The sequence below is a fragment of the Ursus arctos genome, unplaced genomic scaffold, assembly GCF_023065955.2.
Source record: "Ursus arctos isolate Adak ecotype North America unplaced genomic scaffold, UrsArc2.0 scaffold_14, whole genome shotgun sequence".
NCBI lineage: Eukaryota > Metazoa > Chordata > Mammalia > Carnivora > Ursidae > Ursus > Ursus arctos.
In genome coordinates, this window is record NW_026622808.1 from 2,938,110 (window position 1) to 2,952,098 (window position 13,989).

Here is a 13,989-nt window from a genome sequence, read left to right on the forward strand (position 1 = left end):
GCCAATAAACTAAGCAATCTGGAAGAGATGGAATCCTTCCTGGAAACCTATAAACTACCAAGATTGAAACCGGAAGAAATTGATTCCTTAAACAGGCCAATTAATTATGAAGAAATTGAGTCAGTGATAAACAACCTTCCAAATAACAAAACTCCAGGCCCGGACGGTTTTCCTGGGGAATTCTACCAAACATTCAAAGAAGAAATAATACCTATTCTCCTAAAGCTATTTCAAAAAATAGAAACAGAAGGAAAGCTACCAAATTCATTCTATGAGGCCAATATTACCTTGATCCCCAAACCAGGCAAAGACCCCCTCAAAAAGGAGAATTACAGACCGATTTCCCTAATGAATATGGACGCCAAAATCCTCAACAAGATACTTGCTAATAGAATCCAACAGTACATTAAAAGGATTATCCATCACGATCAGGTGGGATTCATACCTGGGATGCAAGCGTGGTTCAATATTCGCAAATCAATCAGCGTGATTCATCATATCAACAAGAAAAGACTCAGGAACCATATGATCCTCTCAATCGATGCCGAAAAAGCATTTGACAAAATACAGCATCCTTTCCTGATTAAAACCCTTCAGAGTGTAGGAATAGAAGGTACATTTCTCAATCTCATAAAAGCCATCTATGAAAAGCCTACTGCAAATATTATTCTCAATGGGGAAAAGCTGGAAGCCTTTCCCTTAAGATCAGGAACTCGACAAGGATGCCCACTCTCGCCACTATTATTCAACATAGTACTAGAAGTCCTTGCAACAGCAATCAGACGACAAAAAGGGATCAAAGGTATTCAAATTGGCAAAGAAGAAGTCAAAATGTCTCTCTTTGCAGATGACATGATACTCTATATGGAAAACCCAAAAGAAGCCACTCCCAAACTATTAGAAGTTATAGAGCAATTCAGTAACGTGGCAGGATACAAAATAAATGCTCAGAAATCAGTTGCATTTCTATACACGAATAACGAGACCGAAGAAAGAGAAATTAGGGAATCCATCCCATTTACAATAGCACCAAAAACCATACGTTACCTTGGAATTAACTTAACCAGAGACGTAAAGGACCTATATTCTAGAAACTATAAATCACTCTTGAAAGACATTGAGGAAGACATAAAAAGATGGAAAGATATTCCATGCTCATGGATCGGAAGAATTAACATAGTTAAAATGTCCATGCTACCCAGAGCAATCTACACTTTCAATGCTATCCCGATCAAAATACCAAGGACATTTTTCAAAGAAATGGAACAAACAGTCCTTAAATTTGTATGGAAACAGAAAAGGCCCCGAATCTCCAAGGAACTGTTGAAAAGGAAAAACAAAGCTGGGGGCATCACAATGCCGGATTTCGAGCTGTACTACAAAGCTGTGATCACAAAGACAGCATGGTACTGGCACAAAAACAGACACATAGACCAATGGAACAGAATAGAGAGCCCAGAAATGGACCCTCGGCTCTTTGGGCAACTAATATTTGATAAAGCAGGAAAAAACATCCGGTGGGAAAAAGACAGTCTCTTCAATAAATGGTGCTGGGAAAATTGGACAGCTACATGCAAGAGAATGAAACTTGACCACTATCTCACACCATACACAAAAATAAACTCCAAATGGATGAAAGACCTCGATGTGAGACAGGAATCCATCAAAATTCTAGAGGAGAACATAGGCAACAACCTCTACGACATCGGCCAAAGCAACCTTTTTCATGACACATCCCCAAAGGCAAGAGAAACAAAAGATAAAATGAATTTATGGGACTTCATCAAGATTAAAAGTTTCTGCACATCCAAGGAAACAGTCAGAAAAACTAAGAGGCAGCCCACGGAATGGGAGAATATATTTGCAAATGACACTACAGATAAAGGACTGGTATCCAAGATCTACAAAGAACTTCTCAAACTCAATACACGAGAAACAAATAAACAAATCAAAAAATGGGCAGAAGATATGAACAGACACTTTTCCAATGAAGACATACAAATGGCTAACAGACACATGAAAAAATGTTCAAAATCATTAGCCATCAAGGAAATTCAAATCAAAACCACACTGAGATACCACCTTACGCCAGTTAGAATGGCAAAAATAGACAAGGCAAGAAACAACAATTGTTGGAGAGGATGTGGAGAAAGGGGATCCCTCCTACATTGTTGGTGGGAATGCAAGTTGGTACAGCCACTCTGGAAAACAGTGTGGAGGTCCCTTAAAAAGTTAAAAATTGAGCTACCCTATGATCCAGCCATTGCACTACTGGGCATTTACCCCAAAGATACAGACGTAGTGAAGAGAAGGGCCATATGCACCCCAATGTTCATAGCAGCAATGTCCACAATAGCTAAATTGTGGAAGGAGCCGAGATGCCCTTCAACAGATGACTGGATTAAGAAGTTGTGGTCCATATATACGATGGAATATTACTCAGCTATCAGAAAGAACGAGTTCTCAACATTTGCTACAACATGGACAGCACTGGAGGAGATAATGCTAAGTGAAATAAGTCAAGCAGAGAAAGACAACTATCATATGATTTCTCTCATCTATGGAACATAAGAACTAGGATGATCGGTAGGGGAAGAAAGGGATAAAGAAAGGGGGGGTAATCAGAAGGGGGAATGAAACATGAGAGACTATGGACTATGAGAAACAAACTGAGGACTTCAGAGGGGAGGGGGGTGGGGGAATGGGATAGACCGGTGATGGGTAGTAAGGAGGGCACGTATTGCATGGTGCACTGGCTGTTATACACAACTAATGAATCATCGAGCCTTACATCGGAAACCGGGGATGTACTGTATGGTGACTAACATAATAAAAAATCATTAAAAAAATAAATTAATTAATTAATTAATTAATTAAAAAAAAAAAAGAAATAGCTCTAGATTCCACTAATGAGAAAACGGATAAACAAACTGGTATGTGTTCGCACAGCGTAGGATTATTCAGCAATAAAAAAGAAGAAACTACTGATCACACAAAACCCTGGATGAATCCCTAAAGCCGTTGTGTTAAGTTAACGAAGACGGACCCAGAAGAGTACACACTGTATGACTTCATTTATATGAAGTTCTAGAAAAGACAGAACTAATCTGTGCCAACAAGAAGCAAACCAGTGGTTGCTTCAGGCAGAAGGGGCTAAGAAAGCCTTCGGAAGGGATGAAATGGTTCTATAACCCGACAGGAGAGTGGTCACTGCTGATCGTGCACAGTTGTCAAAGCTTTTCAGCCATTAAGATAAGACCATTAAAAAATAAATACATATATATTTAAGGGGGGGAAAAAGAAAGATATAGTGGCTGAGGTCAGAATGACCTGGGACTTATCGATCACCTACGAATCAGTATTTAGAGGCTTTCTAATACTAGTCAGCATATATGCTAGTACTTGAAAAGATTCCTCTTCCGTCTACACTACACTAAACCTCAGGGCACAGAAGTGACTTTCCTAAGTTAAACCAGACGGTGTGCCGGGGCCACTCAGGCACCCAACTCACACCAACTTCCTGTGTGCAGCATGGAGTACGATGACTGCCGTGTTTTCTGGTCATCGTCTCTTCACATACAGAGAGATTCTGGTTTATTAAGACTCTGACAAATTAGCGACAAAAAGGGAAAACTTTAACCAAAGCAACACTCAACAGAAATTTCCTGGGATGGGAAGGCGTTTTACCTGTGAGATGGAGCCTCCCAGGATGAAAGATGGTTTTTCTGAAGCCACTGTGGTTTTGGATGACGGGATGAGAGGAGGGGGTGGCCTGGTGGGTCGAGTTGTCGGAAGCCGAACCGCTTCAGGGAGATTAGTGATCACTTGATGTGGAGCAGGCTGCAGGACTTTCAAAGGGAAGAAGAAATGATTTAAAATCGTCAATTTCACTGTCCGCAACACTCTACTTATCTCAGCCATTCCTGAATTTTCACACGACACACAGAACTGTAAGTGCGAGATGAGGCTGAGGATGAACGTTTCTGTTTCAAATTTCTCTTTCACTTGAATTAAACCCATACACATATTCAGGTCACACATGGTCTTTGTGAGGCCGAAGTACTCAACTCCCTGTCAAACCAGAGCTGCCGAGCTGATGCTCACGTCAAACTATGTCTGCTTAGCACAGGCAAACGACAATCTTTCATACTCGTTTCTCTCTCTCCACCGCTCTCCGGACGTGCTTCCGAGGGGCAGCCAACACTACAACCCGGAGAGCGGACAGACGTGGCCGACGATCGACGGACGCCCTCTTTACATCTCGCGCACTCTGAGACACGGGTAGTGACTCTGGCTCTCAAAGACTCGCACTTCTCACGGTCGGGGAGGGGATCGGAAGACTTTTCAAAGTACAGGTACCCTTAAAAGCCAGGCGGCGCCGCAGTATCAATGTGTGAGTACAAATTTCCCAGTGGTCCAGTCAGTCTCAACTGAATACAACGGACGATGGGATGCAGAGACACAGTCATTCTGAAACAGGATGGACATGTCCAGGAAAGGCGGCTCATTCTCGAGATCAAACCATCCCTGTCCAGCACCTGCAGGGACACGGCCGGCAGCCACTGCGCAGAGGAATGATATCTACCTGGCGGGACACCACAGCGGGCCGCGCTCCCACCAGGCCACGGAGCGGCTTTACTGACTCCTCGCGGAGAGCCTGCACAGTGACGCTGACCTGCTGCGGTACCTGCCTCTGCACTTCCTGTTCTGGAGCACCTGTGACCTCAGCATAAGGCATTCAGGCGACCGATTTTCCTACGGAAGTTAAAGTCATCGAAATAAGGGAAGAACCCCAAATTAAAATAGTAAGTGTGAAAGGACCAAGCCCACACCATGCAGGGGCAGATCTGACTATATACTAATATCAAAATCTAAAATTCTTGGGGGTGGGGGGAGTCCACCCAGAGAGAGGTTTAAAAACCCTATAAATCTAAATCTTCTGTGTACGCACCATCACTATGACCTAATAAAACCCTCAAAAATTCAATTATAATTTTTCCCTTTAAAGGACAAAGAATTTATCTTTCTTCTTCTTAGGAAAACCAAGTGTTTTCACATTCAATAAAGATCACAACAGGCAAGAGTCAGATTATCAAGCCATTTGGTGAATTCAAGTGTTGCGTGAGTTAGTCATATCTCTGAGAATTTCAACTCTTATATTTAGCCTGCTGAAACCCACCACTTAATATTCGGAGAAATAAACATAATTAAGAAATGGAAGAAGCCTTTCTTAGAAGATGCAGATCAAACTAATCCAAAAAACTACACAAGCTTACAAAACCATGAATTCTACTACCGTAATGCTAATAAAAAGTATTCCATATAATTTACCTCTACGTAAAGCATAAAAAAGCTGAGCGTTTAAAGAGTTGATCAGATATGCAGTAACATTAAGATGTAAAAATACATACAATTATATATATTATATATATATACTTTCCTTTATAAAATGAAATTGACGTTGTAATTTTGGAAAATCAGAAAAGCACAGAGAGGAAAATGAAAATCATCCATAACCCAAACCACTTAGATGTGGGCTATCTTAACGTCTGCCAGAACAAATTCCCATTCATTTTATTATCCGTTTGCTTACCTAGTCTTACCCATTTATTCTTCCAGATAAATTGAAATTTAAAATCATTCTCCAAACAAGATGTCACTGGACTTTTCACTAGACTTGCATTAAACGTATGAATACAGGAGACCTGATGCTCTGTAATAATGAGCTTTCTAAGTGAGGAATCTAGACTTTTTCATATAGGTCTTATTTATACATTCCTCATTAAAAATAATTCTAGGTATTTTACATTTTCTTGCTAGGAAAGCCATCTTTTTCCATATGCATGAGTTTACTTGTATAAACGATTATTGCAGATCTATAGGAAAGAAAGATGTGGATTTCTGTAGACCATTTTTTTCTGAGAAACTTAATGAACTTTCCTTTTTGTTTTAATCACTTCAGTTGATTCTTGTAGGGTTTCTAGATGGATAATCTTATCCTGTGAACAATGATTTGTCTTCTCCCTTCAAATAGCTACATCTATTTTTGTTTCTTTTTTTCTTTACTGCACTGTAAGTGGTTGGTACCTGATAGTTTCTATCCCAGAAGAAGTTCTCTAGCATTTCACTAGTAGGTGGAAGGTTTGTAATTGGTGAGAAATTCATTAGCACAAGGTATAAAGAGTTCTCCGGCTTACTAAGATATTTTTAAAAACCAGAAACAATTCTAATAATACCAGCTAATAATGAAGTATGTACTCTGTGCGGAGCGCTATGAATTACATGAATTATCTCACAGAGCCCTCATCATCCATGAGATTATTAACCTCATTTCACAGATGAGGAAACTGAACCTCAAAAGAATCACACCATACTGCCCAGCCAAGGTCACGCTATGCAGCGTAAGCCTGACTCTGAGCTCGAAACCACATGGCAATATGTCTCCCTGAAGCACTGGGTGTTGAAATGCAGATGCCTCTGGGGTATCTGTCAAGACGATGGTACTCTTCCCTTCTTAGACGTATTAATATAATGAATTAGATTAAGTGTCCCAATGCCGTGCAGATTTATAAAGCAAACCAACTACAAAAGAAAATCTTGTCTTCCTTTCTAGAGAATTTAACATGGTAAAATTATTATTATAACTTCTGTGTGACTGTTTTACCATTTCCAGTAAGTTTCTAATAATGTGGAAACTACCTTGTCAAGGTAGTGTTAAAGAAAAAGCAGAAATTTACATGTTTCTAAATACAGGTATTTAAATCATCATGTACTCAAAGCTGAAAAAAATAAACAACAAAATAAACAGGCTAGATTCATGTTGCAGGGAAGTATTGGACTGAACTGATGGTTAAACCTGCATTGGAAGTTCAATTCTAACTCTCTCTACGTTTGAGTTCCCTCACTGCAGGGAAAAGGCTTCACAGTGAAGTGGGGGTTCCCTTGTGTAAATGCTCCTGGAAAGTGAGAACAACTGTTCTCGCAGGTTTCTCAGGTTTCTCCCAAGTTCATCTACAGATGGCAAGGCTTACACCACTTAAAAAGGGTACACGGTGATTATTTGTGCCACTCACTCACATTACGACGAATACAATCGAACAGATGCTGCCTGTTAATTTCTAAATGAGACCATGAAGGGAAAAGTCAAAACCCCGGTCCTCATTCAAGCGAACTGTACCAGTGTGGTGATGGGTTCACAGGTCAATCCACATTCTCACTATACTGAACATTCTATAAACTATTCTGTGATGTTGCACTGAAAACATCTGTGTCAAACATTCTGCATAAAGCCATTTAAAGGCAAGTATATGATTATACAAGAGAGATGTGTAAGTATAAGGGAAATTATCCTTTACACTGAACTACGGATAGCTGTAAATTCAGGAGAGTCTTCAGGCATTTGGTTAAAAAAACTACACAAACATACTAGACAAGCTAAAACAAAACTTAACCTTGAGATCAAATGTAATCAACCACCCTGGTTTCTAGAGTTACCCTGAACAAAACTGCTATCTTATTAATAAACACCTCAGTATCACATTAATAAAAAATATAGTTACAGTATGGTTTTAAGACCACTGCATTATGATTAAAAATTAGGATACCACTCTGATCTAAACGATGGATCTAATCCATCTAAAATGGATTAATGTGACTAACCACAGAGAAATGCAGTTCATTGTTCAGAGTCTCAGAATTTGGGCTCTAGCCTGATTGAGTTCTCTCCAGCTTCCAAATACAACCCAACTTGCAGAGTAGATCAAGAAAAGATATTGGGGTCCTAAAATAACCACTTGATATTGCATATTATAGAATGATCCAGATATTATTAACTAAATAATGTTCAGCTTTAGCATGACTCTGGCAAATACCATTTGAATGTTATTTTTTCTAGGTTTTAATTCTTCTCCCAACATTTATTCTAAATCATTTATGTAAGGAATACATCAATAGACTTTAAAAGTACTCTATAATTTATCATTCTCATGACAGATTTTCTCATAATTGGACTGCTTAGAAGACATGCACTTCTGCTAAGTCCATTTATACTCTATTTAATTCATTCCTTCAACATGTAATTACTGAGTACACACTGCGTCGATTACTGAGGATTCTCCACACCCAATATACTGAAAGCTCCTGAATCATCAGTCTTATTACCTTCATTCAAGAAATACTCATTTAGCACCTATTATACACCCAGCCTTGCTGGGTATTACTACTCTGGTTCACATTTTTACTAGCGTAAGATTTATACTTAAAACACCAGCAGTTTTATATTTAAAACTCTAACATGAGAGGTTCAGTGTGCCATGTAACTAATAACTCATTACTGGTGTAACTGGGCCGGGGGGGGGGGGGGGGTTGTCAAGATCCGTTAAGTACCACAGTTCCTATTTTATATTAAATAGTCCTTGAAATGCATGACATTGTACAGCTAATTGTTCTTACTTATCCCTGTAAGGTATTGCAAAGAGTCTTCTGAATCATTACCAAAAAACCTAAACCAAAGTAACAAAGACCTTACTTATAGTCTTATTATTCTAAGCATGTTATACGACAAGTCAACTATCAACCGGAACACGTGTGCCATTTCCTAACCATGCCTGAAGAATTTATTACAATTTAGAAATCACCTCCCCCACTTTCAAAAGAAACTGAGTGCAACTAGAAAGAACATGCATATTGGTGCCTGGCTGGCTCAGTGGGCGGAGCGTGGGAGTCTTGATTTCAGGGTTGGGGGTTCAAGCCCCATGTTGGGTGCAGAGATTACTTAAAAAAAAAAGAAAATCTTAAAAAAAAAGAAAAGAGCATGCACAACTCGAATCTGTCACTTGAAATAACAACAGTGACATAACAATGTTAACAGTACCTCTGTGGTATCTATTATACTATGCATACACTGGTGCACTAATTATTATTATAAATTGTGTATGTATTATATAAAGAATAACACTGAGCCATGTGTTACAAAACAATACTGAATGGGGATTCTTTCTTATGGGTTGTAATCTCAGTAAGATAGAAATAGACAGACTGACTGACTGATCTATTACTTACACTTTACAGATGAGAGAACTAAAAGTCAGAAAAGTTACGGGACTTGTCCTTGGCCACACAAGTGGTGAAGGCTGGGGTGAGGGCTGAGTCAGGACCGTGGACCACGGTGAGTACCGCTGAGGAGGACTGGCGCTATATGCAAAGTTGTCTCCCATCATATCACGGAATGAGTATTACCCTGTTGTTACATGGGATTTGCTTGGAGGACAGGATAACAATTCTCACTTGCTCTGAAAACTCAGATGAATGGAGCAGAAAGCATGGCTTTTACAGTCTTCCAGCAGAGAGATCAATATCAGGAAACTTGTATTAACAAAAACCATTACAAATGTTACACTGCCGCCTGTGAGGAGTCAATAATACTAACATTCCTCAAAAGTTTACAAAGGAATTTTGTGTTGGGGACAAGAGGAATTCATCAACTGACATGCAGATAAACTACAAAGCACAAAGGACACGACACTTTGGAGCATAGTTTGTTTCCCTTCAGAGAAGTTCTTTGTGGGGACAGCTCTACCTACCTTCCCACTCTCTGTTTGGACTCTTGGCGGTGGCACAAGGACTTGTAGAACTCCTACATTCCAGATCTATCTGCTCTTGCCTCTGCCGCTGTTCTTCCAGGAGTGCGGATTCATGCATTGCTTTAATGTGTCGCTGGTAGAGGGCATAGCCGCTCACTGGGGTTCCAATCGGTATATTACATGGGGTACAGGAAACCTACGGGAAGAAAAAAAATATAAATACACCAATGACCAACATAACAATGACCCTCTGTTGCAAATAATGCTTATTTCCGTAACGTACTGGTTGATGTGATTTTGCCATTTTTTGATCAAAGTAATCATCAAGTATAAAATGCTTAAAATGCTGAACAATCACTTTCAGAACTGAACACAATATAAATCATAAAAGCTGTGATGAGAGATCAAGATCAGAAATTAAAATACTGCTGTCTGCTTTCAACTTCCGATGGTCAGATCCCTGGTGGCTCAGCCCTGGCTCTTACCCCTCCTCTCCAGGTTCTCGCTAGGTAATCACACCCACTTCTAGGCATTTAAATGTCATCTACATGTTAGATGACATTTCTATTCCAATTTCTATTTCTTGGACGTTTGCTCCAAGTTCCATACTCACAGAACAGCTGCTTAACAACTCTACTCGGGTATCTCAAAGCACCTCAAAACTTACATTTAATGGGAACTGTTCATTTGCTACATTCAATGCTTCTCCTTCAGTGTGACCTCCGTCTTAGAAAATGGAACCTTAACAGCTTAAGCCAGAAACCCGGCAGACATCCTTGACTGATCCGCCTCACCTCCCACAATCAAGTCACGAACACAACGGGATGGGTGTTAAATGTTACGTCTTCGGACAGGCCATCCCTAACCGTCCCTCCCCATTTTCCTCCTTGCGGCAGCCCTGTTTCTTTCTTTCAGGGTACACAGCGCTTCCAACAGCACAATTCACAATAATGGCTGTCTTCTTTGTTTCTTTTCTGTCTCTCTCACTTCGGGAAGGAAAGAACCCGACCTGTTTGGTTCAATACTAAATAAACAGCCTCTAACACAGTCCATTACTTCATGAATACAAAAAATTGTGGGAAAGAGTAGAGATCTGAGTTTTGTAGAACCTATTATCTAAATAAAGACTTCCATAGTTTTTTCCACTACTATAAGTAGAAGTTTTCACTGAGCCCAAAACATACACGTCATTTTCTTGCCTTTGTCCTTTGGCTTATATATAAACATGGCGCTTCCTCCTTTTGCTATAAAGCTAAATGAATTGTTTTGGTCCAACCAAAACATTATTTCCTATGTGGAGTCTTTTTCAGTTGTCTCATTAAGAAGGAAGCTCTCCTTTCTCTGAAATGACCATACTGTATTTTTTAACTTAACAGAGCATCACATTTTTATAATTCATTTTAAGTTTATAATATTTTTCTATGTCTTATTATCAAGAGCAATCCCTGTTTTTTGCAGTCAGAGACTATGATTTATCAATATTCTATACAGCATTAACAATGCTGTCTTGAACTGGGCACACACTTAATAAAAGTCCATTTGAGTAAATCAGTGAATGAACAAATGTTTAATGATTTTTTTTATGAGTCTATCATGAGCACACACTTAACTTTTATCAATTATCATGTGAGACAGGACAAATTTTTATCCCCTCAAGTACAGCAAGAGCTAAAATATCACTAAGTAAAGGAGCAATACCCTGGTTTGGAATTCAGTGTCAAAAGAAAATCAAACTTATAGAGATTATTAAAATAAAATGTAAATAAAACTAGATTTGGAGATGTACACTGAAGTTAGCCATAATCTCTAGAATTCATTCTAATTATTCAAAACCTAGTTATATCGTTTTTCTACTACTGTCTCACAGCAAAACCAACAAAAACAAAGCTTACAAATATTTATGGCTAGAAGATTACACTTCTTTGGTGTTTTTTTTTTTCCTGAAATGGAATCGCCATTTCAATCAACCATCACAATGAATCCATTTGAAAAAGCAAACAGAGCGACAGACAAATGGCTAAACAGAATGTGGTACATACACACAAAGGGATATTCTCAGTCTTAGAAAGGAAGGAGATTATGACAGGCACTACAGCCTGGATTAACCTTGAGGACTTTATGCTCAGTGAAACACACCAGTCACAAAAAGACAAATAGCGTATGATTCCACTTCTATGAGGTATCTAGCCAAATTCAAAGCGACAGAAAGCAGAACGGTGGTTGTCAGGAGCTGGGGGGAGGGGAAAGAGGGAGTTACGGTTAAATGGGAAGACAGTTTCACTTTTGCAAGATGAAAATGTTCTGGAGATCTATTTCACAACAACGGGAATGTATTTAACACTACTGAACCATACACTTAAAAACAGTTAAGATGATACATTTTACGTTGTGTTTTTTACCACAATTTTTTTAAAAAATCAAGTACTGATTAAAAAAGAGAAGAAATGTCTCTAAAGGTCTTTGTTCCTTGGGGCGTCTGGGTGGCACAGCGGTTAAGCATCTGCCTTCAGCTCAGGGTGTGATCCGGCGTTCTGGCATCGAGCCCCACATCAGGCTCTTCCACTATGAGCCTGCTTCTTCCTCTCCCACTCCCCCTGCTTGTGTTCCCTCTCTCGCTGGCTGTCTCTATCTCTGTCGAATAAATAAATAAAATCTTCAAAAAAAAAAAAAAAAAGGTCTTTGTTCCTCAACTTCACCTCTCTTACTCACATTGAAAACTTACCATTGGTGGAATAACCGCAGCTCTGTGCTGAAGCTGCGGCAGGTCCAGTGGATTTGGTTTTCCTGGGGATGAGACCAGTATCGATCCAGGCGGGTTCAATAATGAAGGCTTTGAGTCCAGAGGAAACATTCTGCAATCGGCAACAAAAAAAAGATAAATCAATATATTAAGACTTTAAATGTACAATCATAATTCCTTTTTTTTAAAATTTATTTATTTATTTTAGAGAGAGAGAGTGCGCAAGGAGAGGGGCAGAGGGAGAGGAAGAGAAAATCTCAAGCGGATTCTGTGCTGGGTGCAGAGCCGGACATGGGGCTCGATCACACAACCTGAGATCACATCATGAGCCAAAACCAAGAGTCCGTCGCTTAACCAACTGCTCCACCCAGGCACCCCTAATCATATTCCTTCTAAGTTAATGTGTGTGCACACACGCAACACATCAACCTTAGAAGAGAGTTGAACAGCAAGGAAAGGGAAACTATAATGCTAATTTTCCAAGTAAAGAAACCACATATTGATGTATAGGTTGAAATTTATCTGAATTTAATCATCTGCATCTAACCATCCAGTCTGAATAAATTCCATTATAAAAGATCAGGTCCTAAAATACCACTAATTTACAAACACATAGTTTACAAACTAGTTATCTGTTACGGATATATTGCCAGGATCAGAGAGTATTTTTTCAAACATCTGCCCACTACCATTCCAAAATTGAGAATTACACCCCAAATTTCAGACTCTCAGTTTCTCATCAAGAGTGGGAAGAAAGGGCCACACAGAAGCGGCATGCGCACACGGCAACCACTTGCTGACCTTGAGGCAGCAGGTGCCCTCTCCAACAGCACGTGCTGCTCTGTCCCCCGCAGCCCCCACCATCCTACACTCCTCCAAGCTTCACTCGGTTTCAGTACCTACACTGGCGTTTACGACACCCAGCATATGAACTGGGGAGATCATACACGAGCGTTATACCTTTCAGGCTGGACCAGACCCCCCAGTGTTCCTGGGGGATGATGAACATTTTAAAAAGTACGGATCAATAAGAAAATAAGAATGTATAAAAGAAAACAACATTTATTTTTTATTTATTTATTCGACAGAGATAGAGACAGCCAGCAAGAGAGGGAACACAAGCAGGGGGAGTAGGAGAAGAAGAAGCAGGCTCATAGCGGAGGAGCCTGACATGGGGCTCGATCCCATAACGCCGGGATCACGCCCTGAGCCGAAGGCAGACGCTTAACCGCTGTGCCACCCAGGCGCCCCAGAAAACAACATTTAACATGAAAAATAGGGGCTTGTGTTCCCTCCCTGCTTGTGTTCCCTCTCTCGCTGGCTGTCTCTATCTCTGTCAAATAAATAAATAAAATCCTTAAAAAAAAAAAAAAAGTAGGTGGTCGGGGTGGGGGGGGAGAAAAAGAAAAAAGAGTTGAACTGGGTTTCCGATTAAATGATGTTTTAGTCAAATTCCTTTCTAGAATGTGTGCCAATCAAACATTCTACTACGAGTCTAGGTGATTCTATTTCTTTCAAGGAAAAGGAAATCCCAAGGCAAGTAGACGTGTTAAATAAAGAGCTATCTATTCCTGTAATTTTACTGTAATCTTTACTGTAATTTTTTATAAAAACCATAAAGATAGGATATTTTTATGCTATTACTTTAATGACTAAAAGTAGTTCTAT

General features: G+C 39.7%; 1 protein-coding gene across 27 annotated transcripts in view; it reads right to left on the reverse strand.

Annotated features, from left to right (window-relative positions):
* NCOR1 (nuclear receptor corepressor 1) overlaps nucleotides 1-13,989 on the reverse strand; it is a 154,045-nt gene that overhangs the window by 41,437 nt on the left and 98,619 nt on the right. For 26 of the 27 annotated variants that reach the window (XM_057311292.1, XM_057311290.1, XM_057311285.1 and 23 more), the window contains 3 exons: nucleotides 12,304-12,433; nucleotides 9,582-9,777; nucleotides 3,688-3,848 (listed from right to left, as the gene is read on the reverse strand). In XM_057311292.1, the coding sequence (XP_057167275.1) occupies nucleotides 3,688-3,848; nucleotides 9,582-9,777; nucleotides 12,304-12,433 (487 nt within the window). Of the gene's footprint in view, nucleotides 1-3,687; nucleotides 3,849-9,573; nucleotides 9,778-12,303; nucleotides 12,434-13,989 lie in introns of those variants that run through there. The other variant, XM_057311301.1, reaches the window with a different exon arrangement.